The 22,987-nt window shown below is 42.3% G+C and overlaps 1 protein-coding gene across 4 annotated transcripts in view; it reads left to right on the top strand.

The window, feature by feature from the left end:
* Positions 1-22,191, top strand: part of ncor1 (nuclear receptor corepressor 1) — a 50,388-nt gene extending 28,197 nt beyond the window's left edge. Inside the window, exons 18-46 of one of the 4 annotated variants that reach the window (XM_062407008.1) lie at positions 2,103-2,239; positions 2,347-2,440; positions 4,336-4,774; positions 4,871-4,994; positions 5,355-5,532; positions 6,202-6,369; positions 8,526-8,692; positions 9,536-9,650; positions 11,172-11,257; positions 12,031-12,199; positions 12,287-12,412; positions 12,502-12,585; positions 12,682-12,932; positions 13,514-13,820; positions 14,116-14,343; positions 14,505-14,705; positions 15,128-15,277; positions 15,938-16,129; positions 16,227-16,362; positions 16,521-16,993; positions 17,206-17,322; positions 17,680-17,825; positions 17,928-18,145; positions 18,243-18,389; positions 18,766-18,869; positions 19,081-19,134; positions 19,223-19,426; positions 19,513-19,689; positions 19,783-22,191. In XM_062407008.1, the coding sequence (XP_062262992.1) occupies positions 2,103-2,239; positions 2,347-2,440; positions 4,336-4,774; positions 4,871-4,994; positions 5,355-5,532; positions 6,202-6,369; positions 8,526-8,692; positions 9,536-9,650; positions 11,172-11,257; positions 12,031-12,199; positions 12,287-12,412; positions 12,502-12,585; positions 12,682-12,932; positions 13,514-13,820; positions 14,116-14,343; positions 14,505-14,705; positions 15,128-15,277; positions 15,938-16,129; positions 16,227-16,362; positions 16,521-16,993; positions 17,206-17,322; positions 17,680-17,825; positions 17,928-18,145; positions 18,243-18,389; positions 18,766-18,869; positions 19,081-19,134; positions 19,223-19,426; positions 19,513-19,689; positions 19,783-20,015 (5,225 nt within the window). In that variant the 3' untranslated portion in view covers positions 20,016-22,191. Of the gene's footprint in view, positions 1-2,102; positions 2,240-2,346; positions 2,441-4,335; positions 4,775-4,870; positions 4,995-5,354; positions 5,533-6,201; positions 6,370-8,525; positions 8,693-9,535; positions 9,651-11,171; positions 11,258-12,030; positions 12,200-12,286; positions 12,413-12,501; positions 12,586-12,681; positions 12,933-13,513; positions 13,821-14,115; positions 14,344-14,504; positions 14,706-15,127; positions 15,278-15,937; positions 16,130-16,226; positions 16,363-16,520; positions 16,994-17,205; positions 17,323-17,679; positions 17,826-17,927; positions 18,146-18,242; positions 18,390-18,765; positions 18,909-19,080; positions 19,135-19,222; positions 19,427-19,512; positions 19,690-19,782 lie in introns of all 4 variants that reach the window. The other 3 variants (XM_062407007.1, XM_062407011.1, XM_062407009.1) reach the window with 3 other exon arrangements.
* The last annotated feature ends 796 nt before the right edge of the window (positions 22,192-22,987 follow it).

Genomic DNA, 22,987 nt, shown 5'->3' with positions numbered 1-22,987 from the left:
CATGCATTCGCATTAAAATAAACTTGTGCTGCTGCTGCTTTACTGGAAGCTGTCGGAGACCCATGAAGGTTTTTCTCTGTCGCTTAGCTCCACCGCTCTGCTGGATTCTCAGAATTGATCTTTTAAGGCCATCCATTAAGCATCAGTGGTTTTTTGTGGCTTCTCCAGAGATCGCTATCTATTATTCACATTCAAACACTTTGTCAGATCCTGTAGAAAAATGTTAAAGTCACTTTGGTCTCGTAAATTCTTTAAAATGTTACATGCTGCTCAGAGTGCACTGCTGCAGTCAGGTCATAAGCCATTTGTGTGTGCCCCCTCTCCCTATTTTTCACCGGCTCTGTGAAGGGTTCCCTTAGTGCCAAGAACCATAAACTGGGGATTTAATGTGGATTAATTAAGACTGTTTGGTGTTTTTTGGAGATTTGCTTCCCCCTTTACAGAAATATATTGCAGCTATGATCTCTTCAGGCATTCAGTTCTGTATTCTAACCATGTCGTGATAAGTCTACATAAAGAAACCTCCTCTAGTCATATGACTGCACATGTTCAGAAATCAGTTCTATGCTATGCTGCCATGTATGGCTGGTCCTGCCTGATTATTGAATACAGTTCCCCCTTTGTCATAGTTGCAACCTGTTGATCTGAATGAGCATAACTCACCAGCTCTTCTCTGTTAGAAAATGTGTAACATTATAAGCTTCATAAAGACTATATTTTATGCAAGGCTGCTACACTATCTTATGACACAAGAGAAGTTTTCCTTGTAACATTTACAAAAATGATGATATACTTGACATGCAAGTATCTACCAAGGCAAGAATTTAAAATTCAGATTTTGATCTCAAGTTAAAAATCTTAAGTCAAAGATGTTTGCGCAAAAACTTGTTGCCATGGTAACACCATCGCACTTTTATTTCTCTAAAAGTTTATGAAGATCAAGAAATGAAAAAATGGGCAGAATTCGTTAAATGTGTGAACTTTTCACTTGTGAAAAATGTTATGTTATAAAATTCACGATACTGATTCAATTAATTTTTTTATCTGCATGTTTTAACAACTCTGAAAGGGCCCAAGTCACTCTTAACAGTCCCAATACCCCCATTCTCTCAGTGAAGTGAAAAGTAATGGGGCTTTGTGCTGAGCTCTGTGGTGATTCGTCATTTGTCGACCACCAGCCCTTGTCTCAGGGAGGCTGGAAGGAAGGGGAGGTCACAGGGGTTACAGGATTTAGAGAAGATTTGCCCTTATGTCAAAGGTAAACAGCTGTCTGCCAGTTAACTGCAGCTAGTTTAGTTAGACCATCTAAGCTGATTGTGTGTTAAGCTCAGTGGTAATTAGGATGGGGAAGACTAAAAAGAAGCCATGGCAACAGGGACCACAGGAGTATAGTTTAATTTTGCAGCAATTCCAAAGTTTTCCCTCAACAAGAATAACTGCAGCAGCTTTTTTTTTTGTAAAGAAAGACTATGACAAATTTATTGAGATCCTCTGCGTGGATCATAACATGATCCACTTGTTGATGAAGCAACAATTGGAAATGTGAGTGTTGTTGAATTTCAGTGTAAGGCGACGTCAACCCTATTCAGACATGGTATGATCACAAGTGGTCAGCCATAAGTCTCTGTGTTCACAACTTATATTGAAATACGTGCTAAATGCAATAGAATCTCACTTCCCGGCTCTATATGCAAATAATCACAAAAAGACCAAATTATGCTGTTACCACTCAGTCGGAAGGGTATTTTCTTGTTTCACTATCACACCGCGAAAAAGAACGTGGCCACTTGCATCCCAGACCATTTAATGTGGTTTGAGTGATTGGATCTCATTGAGGTTGTATTTTGGAGCACTCTGACCTGGACTAACCACTTTTAATCGGATGACTCAGGACGTATGTTAATACAAGGTCTGAACAGGGTTGTTACATCAGGTTTCGTTTTCTTGGTTATACCACTAAGCTGTGCCTTTACGATACATACAGCGTAACTTTAATATAGCCTTAGTTTATATACATTTGAGCCTTACTAGTTTTTGTTTCGGCAAGTGTTAAATGGGCGCAAATCTTGAATATTGCATTGTCTCTCTTTGTCCTCGACCAGGGCTAGTTGAGCATGGGCGAAACTGGACAGCCATTGCCAAAATGGTGGGCAGCAAAAGTGAGGCGCAGTGCAAGAACTTCTACTTCAATTACAAGAGACGCCACAACCTGGACAATCTGCTCCAGCAGCATAAACAAGTAAGCTGCTGGTGATCTTACGCTCTCTACCCTTGATCTGTCATTGTCATTTTGTGTAACTGTAATATATGAACGCAAGGAAGATTCTACTTTTCTGTGTTTCCCAGGATACAAGGCGGGCTCGTGCTGATAGGTCTCAAGGTGAAGGTCTAGCCACAGCATCACCTGATGATGATGAGGACAACGCAGATGACAGTGAAGGTCAGAGAGATGGATAATATGAAAGCATGTGCTCATCGTTAGGCACACACAGGCATACTCAAGCATGCTCACACACATTTGTTTTAGACTTTTCTTCCTGTTTATCTAAGGTACAAGTGTTAAAGATACTTGGATAAACAGATCGTTTATCCAGTTTTTTTTCCTATCCAACTTTGTGCCTGATACTACCAAGTATTTAGTAAATAAATTAAAGAGAGAAAGATTGTAGTGTCATCAGTACAGTGCAAAGCAGTAAATCCTGGTCTGAAAGGCCTCACAATTGTCATGAAAAAATTTCAGTTGATAGCAATGTGCTTGCTGTCTGTTAACTGTAGTTTTAATGAGGGGAGGGGGGGGTCACATAAGGAAAAAAGACAAAGGGGAGATGAAGAATTATAAGATATGAACAAATGCTGCCTACATAGACGCCTGTTGCATAAGAGTTCTTGGCTTTGAAGACTCAACAAATCCTGCTCTCTGAACACAAAGTGCTAGTTCTTTTGTTTGATCCAGTAAGCCTGTCTGTCTTCTCGCCTCACTCCTTGCCAGAAGTCTCCTCATATTTTCTGGCATTACATGGTGCATGGATTAAAAAAGACAGCTATTTGTAGAAATATGGATAAACACTGAATATTATTATTAGTTATTAAAAAAACAAACATGTTATGCTTTATTGGAAAGATTCTGAAAAGTGGTCAGGTTTAGAAAACCCCCAGTTCACAAGAAAGCAGTGGAAACAACAGGAGGTCAAAGGTTTTGTCATGTTTATTTGACTTTCTTCTTTCCTCACAAAATAAACAAACTGCACTGTACAGGCCTCGGTGATCTGCAGCCTGCAGATCCCACATTATATATTTAAACATGAAGCCACAAGAGGCTTCATGTTTAGTAATGCTGTATTTCTGATTTAAGTTTGATACATTTAATTCATCTGCAAAGGTTTTTGCACAGACATAGCATCTGGACTACTGTCATCATGACAACATATGCAAACCAACAGAGTCAGGTAGATTCATACAGTTTTTATCATCAAGGTGTATGAATTTTGGATATTAATTATTGCTTGATGTGACTGAAAAGGTGCTTTGCTCAGTGACATGCTTGAAAAACTTTGTTCAGTTTGAGATAAACAGAACAAATGATAAGTTTGTATCACAAAGAGATTTTGTATCTTTTAGGCCTTGGTCTTGGCTTTGGCATATTTGCACTGTACAAAGCAACATCTTAAAGTGAATTGAAGGAACTGATCATTACGTGTATATGTCTGTATTATATATGGGTACATTGCAGAAGGATAGGAAAGACATATGTAAGGCATGAAGTAATGGTTTCATAATCAGTTTGATAACGGCACTAAAGACACCTGACTCAGTAATGTTTAATTTGCTTTTTAGAAATGTAATTTTGCTGCCTGCACATCTTTGTGGTTTGTCTAAGCTACGCTGTTGCCACTTCTTGTGTAATTGTATTTAGTCTTCCAAGAACTGGTAAAAGCAGACAACAGTAACGACCCACTCAAAACTTTGCAAGATGTTTCTTATTAGGTATTGCAACTGTTGGTAAATCATCCTCTCAAAAGTGGAGGAAACTGTTCCACTATTCAGGAGATATAGTGTGTGCTGTTCAGATATATGAATGCTGCTGAACGAGACATTCAAATGTGTCACATCATCTATCAAAGTTTTTATTAAATAATGGGAAACATATTTTAATACCATTTTCAAAGGATAGTTTTGATTGTAGGGGTTTTTCGTTCATTTTTGTTTTCCATAATATGTTTCTGTCTTGTCCTTTTATTCTTAAATCAATATTCAATTGGCTCTAACGCCCTGTCAGATGCAAGTGGTTTCATTCATCCTCGACATGTACTAATATATATTGTCATGACTCCTTAGGTGGTGACAACAGCTCCGATACAGAGAGCGCCCCCTCCCCCTCTCAGACTGACTCCTCAAAGTCTGGTGACTCCAAGAACGCTGCGGGAGATGCTCAGTGCTCTGACCAGGACAAAGGTCAGGGCAGCAATGGAAAGGCCCCAGAGACCTCATACGGGGAACTCTGTGTCAAGGAAGAGAAAAGTCCAGAGAGTGAGACTGGATCTCAGGAAGAAAGGGCCCGGGGGGCACCCTATGCTGGCTCAGTACATCCCAAAACTGAACCTCAGGATGTGGATCTGAAGACCGGAGAGGTTCAGGTAAAGATGGAGCCAGAGATGAAGGAAAATAGAGAAAAGGGTGATCATGGCGAGATGCATAGGGATCTCCATTCCGATAATGACTCCAGTGCCACCTGCAGTGCTGACGAGGATGTGGAAGCAGAGCCTGAAAGACAGAGGTGTGTTTTTACCCGACATGTTGTCAACTTGTGTGAACAAAATTGCAGTTAACAAGAACATGGCACACTGATATGCTTTGCCTTTTGTCTCGGCAGAATATTCTCCATGGATAAGCCTTCACTGCTCAACCCTCCAGGTTCTGTGCTAGTGTCCTCACCCAAGCAAGTCCAGCTCAACATCCAGCAGCTTCATCAGAGGGCAGCTTCCATCCCAGCCATGGTTAGTCACAGTTTCATGTTGATCCATCTATGCTGGGACAGAGGCAGGCAGCAGGTTATAAATATACATACACATCAATCATTATGAGCTATGTGGCCAGATCAGAAACTCTTGGTCCGTTCGATTGTGTCCTTTTTGTGTCGATGTTAACTGTTTGGTAATCTCTAGAAACAGATATAAAGAATCTGTAGGTGAGGGACAAGATTTGGGGTCCGGACACCTTTTTTTGTCTCTGTTTCTAGTTTGACCAATCACGTTTGCGCAGACTTTTCGATTTTTTATTTTTTTTGTGGTCTCTGTGCAGTGCTTCAGTATCTTAATTTCACCTAATCTGGACCTTTTCCATAATTACCCTTCTAGTTGCCTGGTCCTTTTGGACCTGGTGGCGTGCCCATCAGTGGTTTTGCCATGTTACAACACCAGATCAAAGCAGTGCACGAGTCTGCCCACCAGGAGGAGAAGCAGAGGCAGGATCAGGCAGATCTGGATCGCAGACCACCCTTCAACATACGCAGCCCCACGATGCTCGACAGAGATGGTAAGTGAAAGAAAAACCTATCCTCATTCTGTCCTCATCACTCCGCCTCCCTATTCATCGCTCCATCAGCCTCGTTCCCTGATGCTGTGAGCAGTGGACTATTTATAGCTAATGCATTTTTAGGCCCAAATCATTTTCGTGCAGTTTCAAAAAAGGAAGCGTTTGAAGGTGATCCGGACTGTTGTAGTGTGCTTCCGCCTGAGCCAAGACAAAAAAAGTTAGCTGACCCTGTTTTACACAGGTGTGCCGTGGTGCGCCTCCTGAGTTGCCTTTGGAAGAAAAGGACTGTGGTGCTTTTTGAAGTTGATTGACTTAAGCGTGTCAGCTTAGGACCCATTGCTGGGTCTGTGCATTCAGTCTGAGTTTAGCCACTTAGCCTTTGAAGGGAGAGCGGTGAAGTCACTAGGCAGACTGTATTATGTTTTTTGTTTTTTTTTGCAAAGCTTTTAGCACCTTTTAGCCTTAGTGCTGTGAAGAGGAGAGCAGCTGTCAGTAAGCTGCTGGGCTTTGGCACCAAGATATTTATTACATAGGTTTCAGCGGGTGTGTCCAGCTGGCGGTGTTAGTTGAGAGGTCCGTCCATTCTAGGTCAACTCAATGCTCACTGGCATTGAGTTCTTGTTTTAATAGTGGCTGTCTTCCCTTTGTCCCTATGCCTGTGTACTGCAGGTAAGCTCTTATCCTACTTGCCTTATGACATGAAGCTGGCTCTGGACCAGGAGGGCCACTCTGGTCTGCCAGGCTCTCCCTACAGACTCTCTCCCAGGGATCTGAGCAGGGCCTCACCCCAGCCTGACCCCAACATCCCCAGTGCCTCCCGCTACAGTGTGCCGCCAGGTAAAAGCACACATCTTCACCCCCCCCCCCCCCCCTTCTTGCCTCCTCCATTCCTGTGCTGATATAACCTAGCTTCGTCCGACGCACATTGAGCCTTTTGTGTTTGACAATGGAGGCACTTTGTTGACTGTCGGCAGCAGGATATTTATTTATATAGTTTGGACTGACAAAGAGTTTACTTCGGTTCAGTTTGACATGTTTTGACATTTTACTCTCATACGTAGGGTGTCTCTCTCCAGGGATATTGAATCAGAAATGTTAAATTAAACCGAGTCATAAATGGTTTCTAATAGTTTTTGCCCGGGAATTTGTAGTTTTCTGTTTTTTTATAGGTAATGTTTTGTTTAATAGGTGCTTGGGTGGACCAATGTTAAATTAGAGTATAATCCTTGTATTTATTGGATCTTTTTCTTTGGTTCATTGATGCATAACATTATGTATCTATGCTTCTTAGTCTCTGCAGAATCTAGATTCCTTTGTGTGGTTAATGCCCTGTGTGCTTGTGCATGTGCACCAGTACAGTGAAAAAACAAGCAGGAGCCAGCTTTTTCTGGTTGTAACACTTAAGTAGGCTGGCCACTTTATGACCGCAGCAAGTACGTCAGTGTATGAATCTGATATTTTTTTAATTCTGTCCACCAGTGCACAAAGAAAACATAGGCACATATTTGTAACCTTAATCTTGGCCTTTGTACTACATTCTTGTTTCAATCTAATGTGGTTTGTGAATCATTGCCAATCAATATTTGCCATGGTCATCCATATCATTTTGTGTTTCTATTGCTTAGAATAACTTAACATTACATTTTTGAAAAAGTACTTCACTTCTCAATCCAGTGTTACTTAGTTTACATTTCACAGAGCAGATAACCCATGTTTTGTAAAATTTGTTCAGTCGGTCACCTTCTGTAATTTATAAATTCACAACACCTACCTAATTAAATTATAATCACCTACACAATGTGCAACAGTTAATAACAAACACAGTTTTGCATGCATGTATATTTTAGTCGGTGAATGAAGAAACACCCGCTATATTACACCCTGAATAGAAATGAGATGACCCCTGTAAGTGGTTGTTATGGAGAATTACCAATCTTTAAATAAGAAAATCTTATTTAACTAAGGAAATGACCAGCAAATGAGCTAAGGGTTAGTCCCTACAGTTCATCCAATATCACTTTGTCTACTTTTAATGGTGAAACTATCTGTTTAGTAGGGCTTGAAATATACAATTGAATTACATCATGAACCCTCTTTTACTGCTGTTGTGATACTGATAGAAAGTTTCATAAGTTGAACATTTTCAGTAATTTGGAAGACTTTTATGAATCAAGAATAAAGTAACTTATGGTGGGAGCAGAAGTAGGATTGCTGTTGATCTTGCTGGCAATTTCTGCTTTATCAGTATTTTACAGAATTGCATTGATTAACTATATTTACAGAATTATAATTCAAGGACAAAAGGGTGCTGTGCAACAGGAAGAGGCAGTTGGACTGTAACTTAATTTTGACTGCAATGGTTTCTCTATTTTTTGTCATTCAATGCAAACATATTTCTTGTGTCCTGACATATTAGGTTGTTGTCCCTTATGGTGAACATAGCATGAATGTTAATGTTTGACACACAGTCTTCCTGCAACAAGGATTTATAAATTCGTCATGGAGTTGCTTGTTTTCTCATCTGTCCCTGCATGGGCCAGCAGGACGATGACGTACATGCCCGCTGGAGGAACTCTCATACAGACATTAGCATTTTTGATTTTATAGAGTGCAAAGCATGAGGTGCAGACCCTGTAGGGAGGTTACTGACGCTGTATGTGTTTGTGTGGGTTATGATCCATTTCGTCTGCTTTCCCGGGAGATTTCGAAATAGACAGTAGGCTTGGGACAAGGTCACCTCAGGCTGAGGAAAAATCTGTTAACTGATGTCTTCAATACACACTTCACCACTCACTGGAGTCTGTCAGAATGAAGCTGAATATTTTATCATGCAGTCTTTGATTGAAATTTAAACTTAATGGAACATGTATGTTGTCTGGATCGTAGTAGCATCCCGGCAATCATAATTGATTTAGCAATTTCTTTGCACATATGGTAATGTGAAACTTAAAAAAAAAAAAAAAATGTTTTGTCCTTTTTTGTCTTCCCACCAGTCCTTCACGCTGCTCCCAACCAGCTGGTCCAGAGTATGCCAGATGGAGTTCGTGTGACATTCAGCAGACCCAGTCGTCCTCCCAACATTCCCTCTCCTCCTCCACTCATTCCAACCTCCAAGCCCACGGACAAGCCGTCCTTCATCCAAGGAGGCTCCATCTCCCAGGTAAGACACCAGGGAGACCATGACATTGATTGAGTGGTGGCCCCAGATTAACAAATGTCAACAATTACAATTCTTAAATTATCAATTTCATCTGAACTTTGGCTTTAAATGAACTAACCTGGGTCTGATGGGCAGTAAGTCATTAAATACCATCTTATTAAAAGCATTGTCCTTATTCTCTTTCAAAATTGGACCAAATGGGTTGTAGTTAAATGACAAACTAAAAGAGTGAAGTACTGTGTAACTTGTCCTAATAGCAACATAGACTTTGTTTGCAAAAATGCAACTCTTAAAATTGAGAATTAGAAGCTTCGACCCAGGAGGAGACGCCACCGTCATTTAGTTTCTGAGAGCTTAACATTTTTTATAAATTAAAAAGGCACAGAAAAAACTCATGTCAAATTTAGATAAGCAGTCACCAATTTCTCATTTACTTTTAATTAGTTAAGGAGAATTATTCAGTGCAAATAATTGTACATTTGCAGGGAATGAAGAAAGTTTCTAAATGTGCACCAAGTCTTATTTTTCCAGTGCACAGCTTCTCGACTGTCATTACTTGATCTCAGCTCACTTGGAATCTCAGTTCAACAGAAACTAATGCATGCTTACATTGTTACCACATGGTAATGCTCAACACAGATCCATAACCTGGACACTGGAACTTTGTAAAAGGTGTAGTGGTGATGAAAAGTGTTTATTACCTGTTTGTTTTCACATACCATAGTTTATAAATGATTAGCTGAAACACATGTGCATCACCGTCAATTTGAACCAATTGTCGTCTTGTTTTCATGAACAGAGCGACCTGACCTTAAAAACTGTTCTTTGACCTCGCTTTTCCAGGGAACTCCTGGGACATACCTCCCACCCCATGCTGTATACGGCTCAGAGGGGACTAAGAGCGCCGTGGGCTCCATCTCTCTTGGTCTGCCTCGGCAGCAGGATCCCAGCAAACCTGGTATGACTCCAGAAGGTCACATTGCTACACTGTTTTGTCATCAAACAGTTCAAACAGACAGGACCCCATTCAGATTAAACCAAACAAGAGACCTCTTGTGTACCAGAGGACTTGAATGCAGCTATTTTAATGACACCTTTGCAGTGACGCACGGATTATTAAACTTACCGACTTACAACACTTGCTTTTGCTACATCATAGCATTTTATTATTTGATCAATTTGTTGTCATGGTAAATAGATGCACTACTGATGGTGCACTTTAAATCTGCTGCATGCTTTTTGCCAGTTTATGTGATGACTGAAAGTAAAGATCTGAAAAACCATCCATCCCATAAGGGAGTCAAATTAGAATATCACTCTTATCTGAGATCAGAAGTCTAGCATACTTTCTCTAAAAAAAAACTTATAATCCAAAATTGTCATGCTCATACTTATTATGCATCCTGCTATTTTACATTTATCCTCAATCACATCAAAAAGGTGTCTTAAATATATGTGGAGGAAACTATAGAATAAAGGGTACTGTTAAATATTTACATATTCTCTATCTATCCCCTTATAGGATCCCTCTTGTCAACCCTAGCAGTCAATTAAATTAACACTGCTGCTGAAAACATAACTGCATAGCTGTTACGCCACCAATTTAATAATTGATATTACATCATTTTACCGTGTCCAATGTTCAGGACAAATAAAGACATACTGTTTTGTCACAAAGTAGGAGGTTGAATGTTGTTTAAGGCTTTGGAATCTGGCGTGACAAAATCAAAACGTTGGTTCCAGTGCTGTTTCGCTTGTACATTATAGACACATAGACGGATAATGAACAGGGCTATCTTACAAATGAGTCTGTGCAGGTGTGTTTGATCCCACTCATCCTATCCTTGAGTAAGAAATTTAGCCTAAAGCTCCTTCTGGTGGGAAGGCCAACACTTTGCGTTAGGGCTGCTCGATTATGGAAAAAATCATAATCACGATTATTTTGGACAATATCAAACGATTATTCAAACGATTATTAATTAGTGCCCTTATTCTGAAGTATATGCTTTATTTTTTTAATCACTTCCAGTTCTGGTAAACACCCAGGACGGCTGCGTGTCTTATTCCTCCGTTCAACCAGGATATTGATGCCCAGTTATTCAAACCCTTAATGATGGCAACCCTAACTCTCTCTGACCGGCTGACCGGCGCAAAGAAATGCGGGTCCGGTCTGACCGGTCTGAACAGCCAGGCGGGAGCGTGCTTGAGAATAGTGGTGCGCAGCACGGCCGCTACATGGTGTGCTGCTGCCCTCCCTGCTTTTCCCCTCGCGCTGTTTCTTTCACCGCCGATAACCACACACTCGCCACCTTAACTTTATTGTGCGTGCGTGTGCGTGCGTGTGTGTGTGAGAATAGGTTAATGAGCTTTGTCCACTAACTTCACACAAGTACAGTGTATGTACCGATTTAAAAAAAAGTCCAGCATCTGGTTTAACTCCACTAATCACTCATCATTTTGCTCTGTATTTGTTCTCTAGGAGGTGCAGTTTCATCCATACAGGATGGCAGAGGCAACCAAGCCAAGATGGGCGAGGGTCTGACTTACAGAGGATCAATTACTCAGGTATGACTGGATGAAATGGGTTCTATTAGAGTATTGGTATGATCGTAGCTATGAATGGATAAAAGACTTTTCCCACAAGGGGTGTTCCTCTTTCATTATGTTGTAGGCAATATTGTTCTTGACTATTACATTCTCCTTTGTGAACAATTTACCAAATGAAAAAAAAGTGAGGAGAGGTCAGTGCTTAGGTAAATGCATAGGTTCCTGCAGGGTTTTTTCCTTCCCAATTCAATGGTTAAACTATGTTGTCCCATTGACAAATTAAGAGTTGGCTGTTATGGACAAGCCACAAGACTGACAATACACACAAAGCTTCTACTGTAACAACCAGTACTGTGTCAGCCATTGTGGTTGAAAGTAATGCCTGAGTCAGGAACTCTCTTTGGCTCTCCCTCCATTTGATCCTTTTCCTCTCTTTGCAAATTTAGTTTTTAAAGTATTCGACCATAGACTGCGTCATGTTTGGAACTAATTAACAGCTAAATGGATTGTTTCATACCGTCATCATCCGTGCACGTGTGATGAAGGTGCAGCCAGAGAGACTAACTGAGCCAGTGAAGAAGACAAAGTACTACTTTGAACCAACTGCAGAGGCAGTAAACGTGCTGGAGAGGCATCAAAACAGCCTATTCATCATTGTGCCCGAATGTGACCCAGTGAAATTTTAATTTGCACATGCTCAAAAAAATTGTTGCGCATTGAAACCTTTTTCGGTCACAGTCTGGAGCAGTGGAGTCTGTGGTGTGTTACATCTTTGCTCTTTTTTTAAATAGGGCACACCGGCCCTGCCCCAGTCCAGCATTGCTGCTGACCTCCTGAAGTGCACAATCACAAAGCTGGCCACAGAGGACCTGAACATCCAAGACAAGGCCAGAGGAGAACAGCTGGCTAAAGGTCACGTCATCTACGAAGGCAAAAGTGGTCACATCCTGTCCTTTGATGGTAAGGGCTTGGATTATTGTTATACAAATTAACAAGTGTATTTTTTCATTAAGAATACAAACATGATCATGAAAATGTGTCCAAAAGCTATCAAGAACCCCAGGGAAAACACCCGCAGCCCCAGAACAGGCCATGAGATGAAGCGCTCTTACGACATGATGGAGGGATCCATGGGCAGGAGCCACACCGGCCGGGAAGGAGCTCAATTCGAGGGTACTGCTTGTGTGTCATTGAGTTTACAATGCGTATTCTGTTTATTTCGTTCTGTATCAGGAGGGTGATGGGGCTTATTTGTTTCTCAGGTTTAATTAGCAGAGCCTTGCCCAGAGAAGGAGGCCATGGAGATTCTAAGGAAAGACCAATGATGACTGGATCCATCATGCAAGGTAGCTAATTGTACAGCTCCTCAACTTTCCATAAGTCGCTCACTGTTACTAGCAGAACAAGGAGAAAAATCTGAAATACTTTGAAATCATTCCCAGGAACACCTAGAACTGCTGCAGAGACGTATGAAGATGCAATGAAATATGGCAAACAGATCAAGCGAGAGAGCCCACCGATCCGGTCCTTCGAAGGGGGTATTGGCAAAGGCAAGCCCTATGAGGGGGTGAACACTATCAAAGAAATGGGACGGTCTATTCACGAAATCCCCCGGCAAGAACTGTCTGGCCAGGACCTCTGCAAGACCCTTGACATGTCAGACAGGAGGGTTATGGAGGGATCCATATCTCAGGTAAGATAGTTGGAGATTTGAAGCGCAGTACAGTTTTACATTCACCCATTCACACACACATTCGACTGTATGTGCAGCAGGGGCATTTGGGGTTCAGTATCTTTCCCAAGGACACTTTGCCATCCTTCTAGTTAGAGGATGAGCGCTTTTACCCCTGAGCCACAGCCGCCCCAATTATTACACCTTAGGGTCTGAAAAAACCCACACTCTTAAGGCGCAAGCATCGTTTGAAAACTACCACCTGAAATATTAGGGTTTTCTGAAGTGCTGACCAAAATTTTTTACCCAAATCTCCCCTAGCTTAAATAGTCAACGAACAGTCAAACTTTTTTGCAGGCTAAAATAGAACTATAAAACAACAAATTACATTTCCCATAATGCATCTTGCCTTTCCCACAAGTAGTTCAGTATATCACAAACCATTTCACGTGTCTTTAATATAATAACATTGTGGATAAGACTCTAGGGACAAGCACAAAACCGTGGCATCTGGGCAAATTTGCATCATCTTATATACATGATATATGAAACAATGAGGAGGATGAATTTGTCACTGACCTGTTGTGGCCTCCATTTCCCAGATTCACCCTCACAACCAGACAACTATCAAGCACAATGTCAAGTCCCTCATCACCAGTCCCTCCAAGCTTCCCCACAACATGCCTCAACTTGAGGCAATGGAACGGTCCAAATACGAGGAGAGCAAGGCAGTACGCCACACCTCTGTGGTCAACTCCACCTCAGTCCTTCGCTCCACACACCAAGAGGCGAGCAAATCGCAGCTCAGCCCGGGCATGTACGAGGATGCCAATGCTCGTAGGACACCTGTCAACTACAGCACAAATCCTGTATCCAGAGGTTCACCTATGCTGGGACGTGCTGCTGAAGGTATGTTTTACTCACACTGTGGACTGCAGGTTGTTAGCCATTTATTCATTGTCTTAATAGGCAATATAGGCAATTATAATGTTAGACAAAAGTGAATAAGTTATCTTGGTAAGTCGGGTCTTCTTGTTTGCCATAATAAGCATATTAGGATTCCTACGTGATATGCACTCATTGCCGAGGTCATTGGGTGGACATTAATTCCTGAATTTAGATTCAGGAATTCATGGTTTGAGATGGTGTTCTGTTCCTGTTTAACTAACTGAATGAGTCATGTGTGTTCCTCTTTCCTACAAAGGTGGTATGAGCTCATTGAAATCTGCTGCACATGAAAGAAAGAGTGCCATGACCCCAACACAGAGGGACAATGTCCCGGCAAAGTCCCCTGTGTCGAGTGGGGACCCTGTAGCCTCTCACAGCCCCTTCGACCCCCACCACCGGCCTGTTGGTCCTGGGGAAGTTTACCGACCACACCTGCCTCCGCATCTTGACCCCACCCTGGCCTTCCACAGAGTGCTTGATCCTGGTACTGTGATTAAACCCTTTTCCATTCTTTCCACCACAACTTTAAACTGAATTCATAGGCATTACATGTCCAGGATCTTTTTCAGCTGTCCTGACATGAGCGATCAGTATCTGTGAGCCTTCTGTTCATATGTTTTGTTTTACTCCCGTCTTTTGCCACAGCGTTCATGTTCGCCAGGCAGCAGGCACCAGCAAACTACCACAACACCTACCAGATGTACACCATGGAGAACACGCGACAGACCATCCTCAATGATTATATCACTTCCCAGCAGATGCAAGTCATTCCTCGGCCTGAAATGACCCGGGGATTGTCACCAAGGGAACAACCTGGCCCTATCCCTTACCCAGCTGGAGCACGAGGTATGTCCCTCCTCCAGCTGACCCTCTCTCATCTGCCACATCTGGCAGAGGAGAGGCTGTGGGCAAGGGGAGGTGTAGTGGGCAGATTGTGTGCTTGTGAAGTAGTGGCTACCTTTTCCAGACGCCCAGAAGCAAATGACCAATAGAAATTTCGCCAATTTGATCTTAATATTGGGGCTGCAAATGATTCGGCTGATACTACAACTCAATTTACCAAGTGGATTTGGTCTCCCAAATTTCCCTTTGCCTAGTGGTGGCCTCCTACAAGTTGACCACTATTCCAATCTCTTTGCAGCCCTGTTGCTATCTGATAAATCTGTATTTGGGAGCACTAACAGATTGAGGTGATGGGTTACAGCTAAATGTGTTCGGTGTTCGTTTTTTGTTGTTCAACGCTGGCCCTTTGCTTCTGTCTGTAAAAGGGATTATTGATCTAGCCCAGATGCCTCCAACTATCCTGTTGCCTCACCCCGGGGGCACAGGTGCTCCCAGTTTGGAACGCACCGCCTACCTCCCCGGAGCTCAGTCCCCTTTCCCTCCTAGGGCTTTCAACCCAACCTCCATATCGCCAGGTGAGGACCCCTCCCCTCCCTACCCCTACACCCTATGTTCCTTTATCTACCTTGCCACGACCATGGCAAGGTAGATGTTCCTCGCACCTCTGTAAGAGTGCAAGCCTGCGTAGGCCAGAGGTGTCAAAGGTCAGTTCCGCCTGTCCATTCACAGATGAGGTTGAATCTTACTGGGAAGGGTTTCTTACCACACTGTGTTGAATGGCCATAGAATTTGGTGCAAAACATGTAGGATTGAAGTGTGGCAGCCGAAACTCTGTAATGTCTTGTAATTCTTAGCTGTATTATCTCACCATACTTTTATATTTAGACTCAAATTCAGTATAAGCCATAAAAACCCTAGAGGCACAAAAATGGTTGAGTGATGTGATAGGTCTCCAGCTGTTGCTTTTTTTTCACCCAAAGCAGGATTATGATTATCTTAAAAATCCCTAATTGTAATTATATATATTCTAAGCATATATACCACTAAAGCAGCAGTTTGTTGCAGTCAACGTTTCATGTCAAGTGGTAAAGATGGCAATATATCCCAGACCAAAAATTACCATGGTTGTGCTGTGACAGAATTCCAAGCGTGTGAGCAAGGCTCTGGCCCATCCTGCCACATGACGGGTGTGTGCAAAATGTCATGTCTCTTGTGTTTGTCGTTGTTCTCCTCAGGTCACCAAGCCCATATTGCTGCAACTGCTGCCGCCAGTGCAGAGAGGGAACGGGAGAGGGAGCGTGACCGTGAGCATCAGGAGAAGGAGAGGGAGAGGGACCAGCGTGAAAGGGAGAGGGAGCGGGAGAGGGAAATGAGAGAACGCGAACGCGACCGCGACCGGGAGCGAACCAATGAATACATGCGTGGAGGTGAGTTGTTTTTTTGTTGTATAAAAGAGTAGTAGATGTTTTGAAAGTTTACATTCAAATTCCTTCGTGGTTAATTTTTGATGAATTTGTGTATTAGGTGGACCAGAACAACCAGGCCGGCCAGGAAGTCGAGGTTATCTGCACTCCCCTTCTCCCTTACAAAGAACACAGGACGTAGTGATTCAACAACGGCCAAGCATTTTCCAGGGCAAGAGTGTCATCACCGCTTTAATGTAGGTTTAAACACTTTGAACTTTGTTTATATCTGCTCACTATCTGTTTTCCAGATAGCCCTAGTTCATTTTAGAATTCATTACATACATCTCACAACTAACTAACCAATCAACCAGGAAATCTTTTTGATGCCTTAATTTCTTCCTTTCCTCATCAGGCCTCATTCAGCTGCAGCAACAGCAGCAGCACAAAGTAACTCTCGCTACAGTACTGCCGCTGATGCTCTGGCTGCATTGGTGGACGCTGCAGCCTCTGCTCCACAGATGGATGTGTCCAAGGTGAAGGAGAACAAACACGATCGGGATGATGAAATGGCATCAGCGGCTGCTGCTCGGCGAGCAGCCGAACAGCAGCAACAGGAGGCAGAAAGACGATCAATGCAGTCCCCATATGGTGCTATGCCTCTGCCGGGAGGTAAGCCCCATTCAGCTTATGCTGAGGGCCATACCGTCGGGGTTAAGGATAAAGGACCTCAGACATCAAAGTCCCGCATCGAAGAGGAGCTTCGGACCCGAGGAAAGACGACTATCACAGCCGCTAGCTTCATTGATGTCATCATCACACGGCAGATAGCGTCCGACAAAGACTCACGAGAGCGAGGATCGCAGAGCTCTGACTCCTCTAGCAGCTGTAAGTGTGTTGGCTACACATGGCCAAGGAAATAACTGAACCTCGTTAAGCGTGAACTTAAGTGCTATATGATACTGTCAGTTACCTGAGCAGACTTGAACTCAAATAAGTTATACCTTAAAATGTATAATTTTCTTCAAGCACAACTTTTTGCAACATGATTAAACCTTAACCTTTACAGAAATTAATCTCTGCTCATACTTGTCCTGCAGTGTCATCTAATCGATATGACAATACCGGTGGAGGAGCCATTGAGGTGATCAGTCCTGCTACTTCCCCAGTCCAGCTCCAACAAGACAAACCAGAAGAAGTGCAACAGCAGGCAGCAGGTATGAACACAAACTCAGTTTGAACATATTCATTTTTAGAAGTTGTATACTGAATGTCTCAGTTACATTTATAAAAGGGTTTTTAACTTAATGTCCTAGATGACATGCAACAACAGTGAGACTGATTCTGTCACTGAGAATTCTAAATTTAGCTGCTAGTGGAGTAAAGCTAACAACTTGAATGACTTATCTCTGACTGACCTTTTCATTTGAGACCATCTGACACCGTTTCTCTGCAGCAGACTAGTCACCTGACTTGACTTCAAGTTATTCTTGTCCTGAAAGCAAATGTAGATCAGTTACTGTTGCCATGCACTGTATTATGTATGTCATGAAAACACATTTTCCCTTCACCAGCTGGCATGCGGGCCTACGATATGAGTCGTTACCGACCATCAGGGGAGCCACAACCCAGTTCCCATCAGCCCCCATCCTCCCAGGCAGATAACTACTCTCAGCACCATAAGACTCACCGAGTCATGACCTTGGCAGATCACATTTCGGTAAGCTGCGTGGAAGAAAATGAAAAAGTAATGCAGTGTGTATCAAAAGAACATCATCCTGATGTACCTAACTCGCTTGTTTTTGTGGTCCCTGTCATGCAGCATATCATAACCCAGGACTTCGCCCGGAATCAGGACCCTCCCCAGGTTTCTTCCTCATCTTCTTCAACATTCCAGAACGTGGGGCCATCTGGGTCCTCTTCAGGTCGTGCCAAGGTGCCCAGCCGCTACAGTCCTGAGAACCAGGTTCAGGCCCTACACCACCAAAGACCTTCCAGTAGAGTTTCGCCAGAGAATGCTCCTGACAAGCCCAGATCCAGGTACTTGGACCAGATCGTTAACTCTGACGTAATGGGAGTGAGTCTGTTTTACTATGCATCATGTGTCTTAAAATCTGTCTTTTTACTTCCTGTCCAGGCCAGGTAAGTCTCCAGAGCGAGGAGGCAGGCTGATGGAGAACTACGAACCCATTTCTCCACCACAGAGCTACCCAGTCATGGACAAGCAAGAGGCTGGCGGGCCGCCTCCACCTCAGAGGCGAGATGCTGACAACTCTGAGATCAGGTACTTGTGCTACACAGTTTGCAAACTTGATAGTTTTAAGCTATAAGTCCAACAAGCTAGTACATGTCTTAGTTTATACAGCTTTACTGTACCTTTTAGGAGTCCTGGGCAATTTTTTGAGCCTGTGAAGGTGTCCTTATATACCACATACAAGTCATGTTTACAATGACATTATTGTTGTCTTTCTGCACAACATTGTCTATTATCCTAGACAATTATTCTGTTACTTTGTAAACATAGTACATCAACATATTGGGCCCCAAAATACACAAAAAACATTAAATCTGATATGGAAAAGTATTTGTGGACTTAAAGAGAGTTTGTTGCTCCAGTTACCATTCTGCTCTTTGACTATTTACCCTCTGTCTGGTTCAAGGAGTGACTCGAGGTCCCCGGGAAGCGTAAGCTATCTGCCTTCCTTCTTCACCAAGCTGGAGAACACCTCGCCAATGGTGCAATCCAAGAAGCAGGAGATCTTTCGTAAGTTGAACTCTTCTGGTGTCGGTGATTCGGATGTTGGTAAGTGGGTCCTCTCTTTTCATCTTCCTTCAAACTAACATGCATGCACCAGACGATGAAACAAACTCTTTTAATGTGTACCCACACAGCTTTTATTCTTTTTGAAACTCATTAGACACTATGATTAAGATACCGTATCTGGTCAGAAATTCAGTTTTTGTTTGTCTTGCAGGAAATGCGCAACCCGGCACAGAGATTTTTAACTTGCCTGCTGTTACCAGCTCCGGTAAGTAGCAGTGAAACTCTCTCAGACACTCATCACCTCACTTTTGTTGATCTTTCCTTCCTCATTGATTTGTTGTGTTGATTTTTAGGTGGCATTAACCCGAGGAATCACTCTTTTAGTGATCCAGCCAGTAACCTGGGCCTGGAGGACATAATCCGCAAAGCGTTGATGGGTAATTTAGAGGAAAGACAGGAGGAGCACCAGGGAGGTTTAGGGGCTCAGTGTCCTATCAACAACACACCCGGCGCAGGCAGTGACGCCCGCCAGGACGCAAACCGTTCACCCAGCATGGGTACGTACAAATCAGACTTTTATTAATCAAACTTTCCTACGTTTACCATGTTGCTAATCAAATGTTCTCTCTATATGAATGTACAGGGAAGCAGAAGCAGGGCAAAGCCAACAGCCGGAAATCCAAGTCACCTAATCTGGGTCAGGCCTACGCTGGAGGGGAACGTCCCTCTTCAGTGTCCTCCGTCCATTCTGAGGGAGATTATCACAGACAAGCCCAAGCCCAGCCCCAGTGGAGTTGGGATGACCGACCCTCGTCCACAGGTGAGCTGTCCAACCCATGTTATCAGTGTCTGCAAAAAATACCTTGGTCCGTTTTATCTTAATTGTAACATTTTCCTCTCTTTTTTCCCTCAGGATCAATGCAGTTCCCTTACAACCCATTGACCATGCGCATCCTAAGCAACACACCACCAACCTGCATATCCTCACCCTCCATACAGAGCCAGCAGCAGCAACAGCAGCAGCAGCAGCAACAGCAGCAGCAGCAGCAGCAGCCGCCTCCAGGTGGAGCCCCTGTGGCCCAGCAGCGCGTTTGGCAGTCTCTCCTGTCAGAGCAATATGAGACCCTGTCTGACAGTGACGACTGATCCCTGCTTGCAACAGCTCCAATAACCACAAGAGACACCTGCACTGAGGCTTGTCTGTTCGTCTCCTCTCCCAGAATTAACCTTGCTCACTGGCAAGTTTGACATGTTGATGGAGTGGTGTTATTTTTTTAATTTTGGTGCTATTGCGCCCCCTCGCTGTTTGCCGAGAGTACGAGCAGCAGCCTGTGACGGGCAGGGTTCTCCAGAATGAGACAGGCTTTTGGTCCAGAAGCACCCACCCAGCCTATCGGGAAAGTAAACAAGACTCGACTTAAGGGTTGTATTGAGCTATAATAAAGATGAAGAAGTCAATATGTAAAAAGAAACCACATAAGAGATTATTTCTGAATTTTGTTTGATTTCTGTAAAGATATACTTTGTCTTCAAGAAAATTAATTGTATGTAAATAGAGTAACCTTTTGCAGTGTTTTTCTTACCTTGATTATTTCTTATTTTAATGTCGCTTTTAAATTGATCCACTTTAAATGGGAAGAGTAGGGGTTTAATCTTTAATATCACAGTTGGTCTCTCCCAGTCCATCTCCACCCCCATGTCACCTGACCCCTATTTTAATATTCTCACCATAGCGACGCTAAGAGAGACCAGACCTGTGCATTGTACTTGACCATGAGTGGAGCACAACGATTGTGCTGCCCTGCGCCGTCTATCAAGCACCACCAGAGCCTGAACAATGCAGATATTCAAAGACAAGACTAAACACAGACTAACATTTCAAACCGCTTCAATATCCGACGCCTGCTTTCGCCACACAGTGAAGATGATGTGTGGATTGTAATTATCAGATGTTAGATGTTAACTTCTCACCCAGTTCTGAACAGACAGAAAAATGTCTTCAAAGGTTGAGAACACTGGTGTCATATAAGCTTCATTTAGACAAAAAAATATATCTTCATGACTACTCCTGGACCCAGTCTGAATGACGAAAGTGAGCCAATGAGTTTTTTTCTTTTTCCAATAGAGCTGACCATGGTGTGACACATGTTGCTGTCTCACTCTATAGTTTCCAGCCTGTCCAGAATGATCTGCTCTGCAATGTTGTCATGGTAAAAAACAGTTAAGTTTGTCAGGAACCTTTTTTTCTTTGGACAGTTTTGCCATGCCGTGTGACTTGAGAAAGAAGGCAGCTTTAAGTAATTTTCTCAGAGATACATAAGTTGGTGTTTGATGTTTGTATTTGTTTCTGTAGTCCCTTTTTTTTTTTTTTTATACTATCCTGACAAAAATCTGAACTCTGTAAATTGTCTTTCAGTTACACAAAAAGACAAAACTAACCAAACATAAAGAATGGTCTGCACCATTGTTGCACTTTTTTGCTTTGTAGCTTTTGACAACAAAAAGCATACTACCTGCTGTGTAACTTATTCATCCTCCAGCACAGGAGTATACTAAGATGTGCTTTAAGGTTTTTTCCCCCACAACTCACAGAAATCTGGATGTTTTGACTACCTGTCTTTTCTTGTAGCTGGTACATAAGTTTGTAGTGTGACACTTGCATCACAGTTACAGTTTTATTAAGTGTATGGTACCGTTAAATGTTTAGGAGTTTGCTGTCATGGTCATTCAAAACCATGATCACTTAATCTCTGCTTTCATAGTGCCAATCAACAGGCTTAAAGCTTAGAATATTAATATACTTGGTCAAAATCATGAATGGCAGTAACGTTCCTTTGCAAGTCTTTTCATTTTAGCTATGTCAAAGAAATACAATATTTTGGGCTTTTTCTGCTCTCACTTTACTCACTCAACTAATCAGTTCTGCTATAAACTTGATAATTTCTTTCTTCCTTTTACTCTGAATCATTTGTCTTTGCACATGTTCAGATTTTTATTTCTTGTAATTTTCAACATCTTTGTTATTCATCCTATTTAGATGGGATGCTATGTGTTTACAAAGGCAATGACAAAAAAGAGTTTACAAACTTGAATCTTAAAGAAAATCAAACATGAAGCCGAAAAAGAATTGGAGCATCTTTTCAGCTCTCTTTATCAAACACAAAATGGTGACTTTTTTGTCTTTCGGAAAATAAGACTTGAAAAAACAGTGTATCCTATGATGTTGAAATGCAATGTTTGTATCGCACAATGTCTCTTAGTAGGCTATTACAAGAGTTCAGACCAATCAAATAAAGTGGATCAGTTCTCCACCACTGAAAAACGTGTAGGTTCTTAATGGGTGTCTTATCATTGTCGCCGCGACTTATGCACCTCATCCCAAATTCAACTGCTGCCAGGTTAAAAAGGCGATAAATAAAATTAGATGGATGTTATACTTAATATCAGGTTTGAGTGCGTCACTGTATATTCTATATACAATTTAAATTTCAGATTTTCTATTTCTTAAACTGTTTGTGATGGAAAAAGCTTGCTGCAGTGCCTTTGATGGTATCTTCATAATATCCTGTTAGGACACTCATTAATGATGATATTTCATAAGTCAGTGACTGACTTTGTACTAGCTAATGAAAGACAATAGACCTTTCTCACAGCAGGTGCAGCTTGTCAAACAATGGTGTAGAGATTATTTCTTTCCATTCAGGCGTGTCGTCAGGTTTCGGGTAGACGCCTGCATCACGTCACATATATTTAACTTGTCATTGTAGGAGCATGGCAGGAGTCATTAAAAAAAAATCGCTCTGTTCTATGTCTGTGATTCAGTGCCCAGTACCTGAACCTTGGAATAGAGCCATTAGTGTTTTTAAATAATGCCCATGTTTTTGCTGGCATGCTATGTCAAAAAGGTTTTGTAAGTTAATTAATATTATTACTAATATATTATTGTTGATATAGTATTACTAAGACCTGAACTAAAGGAAGACAGGCCTGTTGCTGCTCTTCCCATGTGTCCTAACACCTGTATGTTTCTGAAAATCACTCATGGGAAGAGTCAGACATAAACCAAGGACTTGTAGGTCTTGGCCCCTTTTTTATATATAAGCAAATTTAAAGCAGAA

This window comes from Platichthys flesus, chromosome 15, assembly GCF_949316205.1.
Source record: "Platichthys flesus chromosome 15, fPlaFle2.1, whole genome shotgun sequence".
Taxonomy (NCBI): Eukaryota; Metazoa; Chordata; class Actinopteri; order Pleuronectiformes; family Pleuronectidae; genus Platichthys; species Platichthys flesus.
This window is presented reverse-complemented; position numbering and strand designations above follow the sequence as displayed.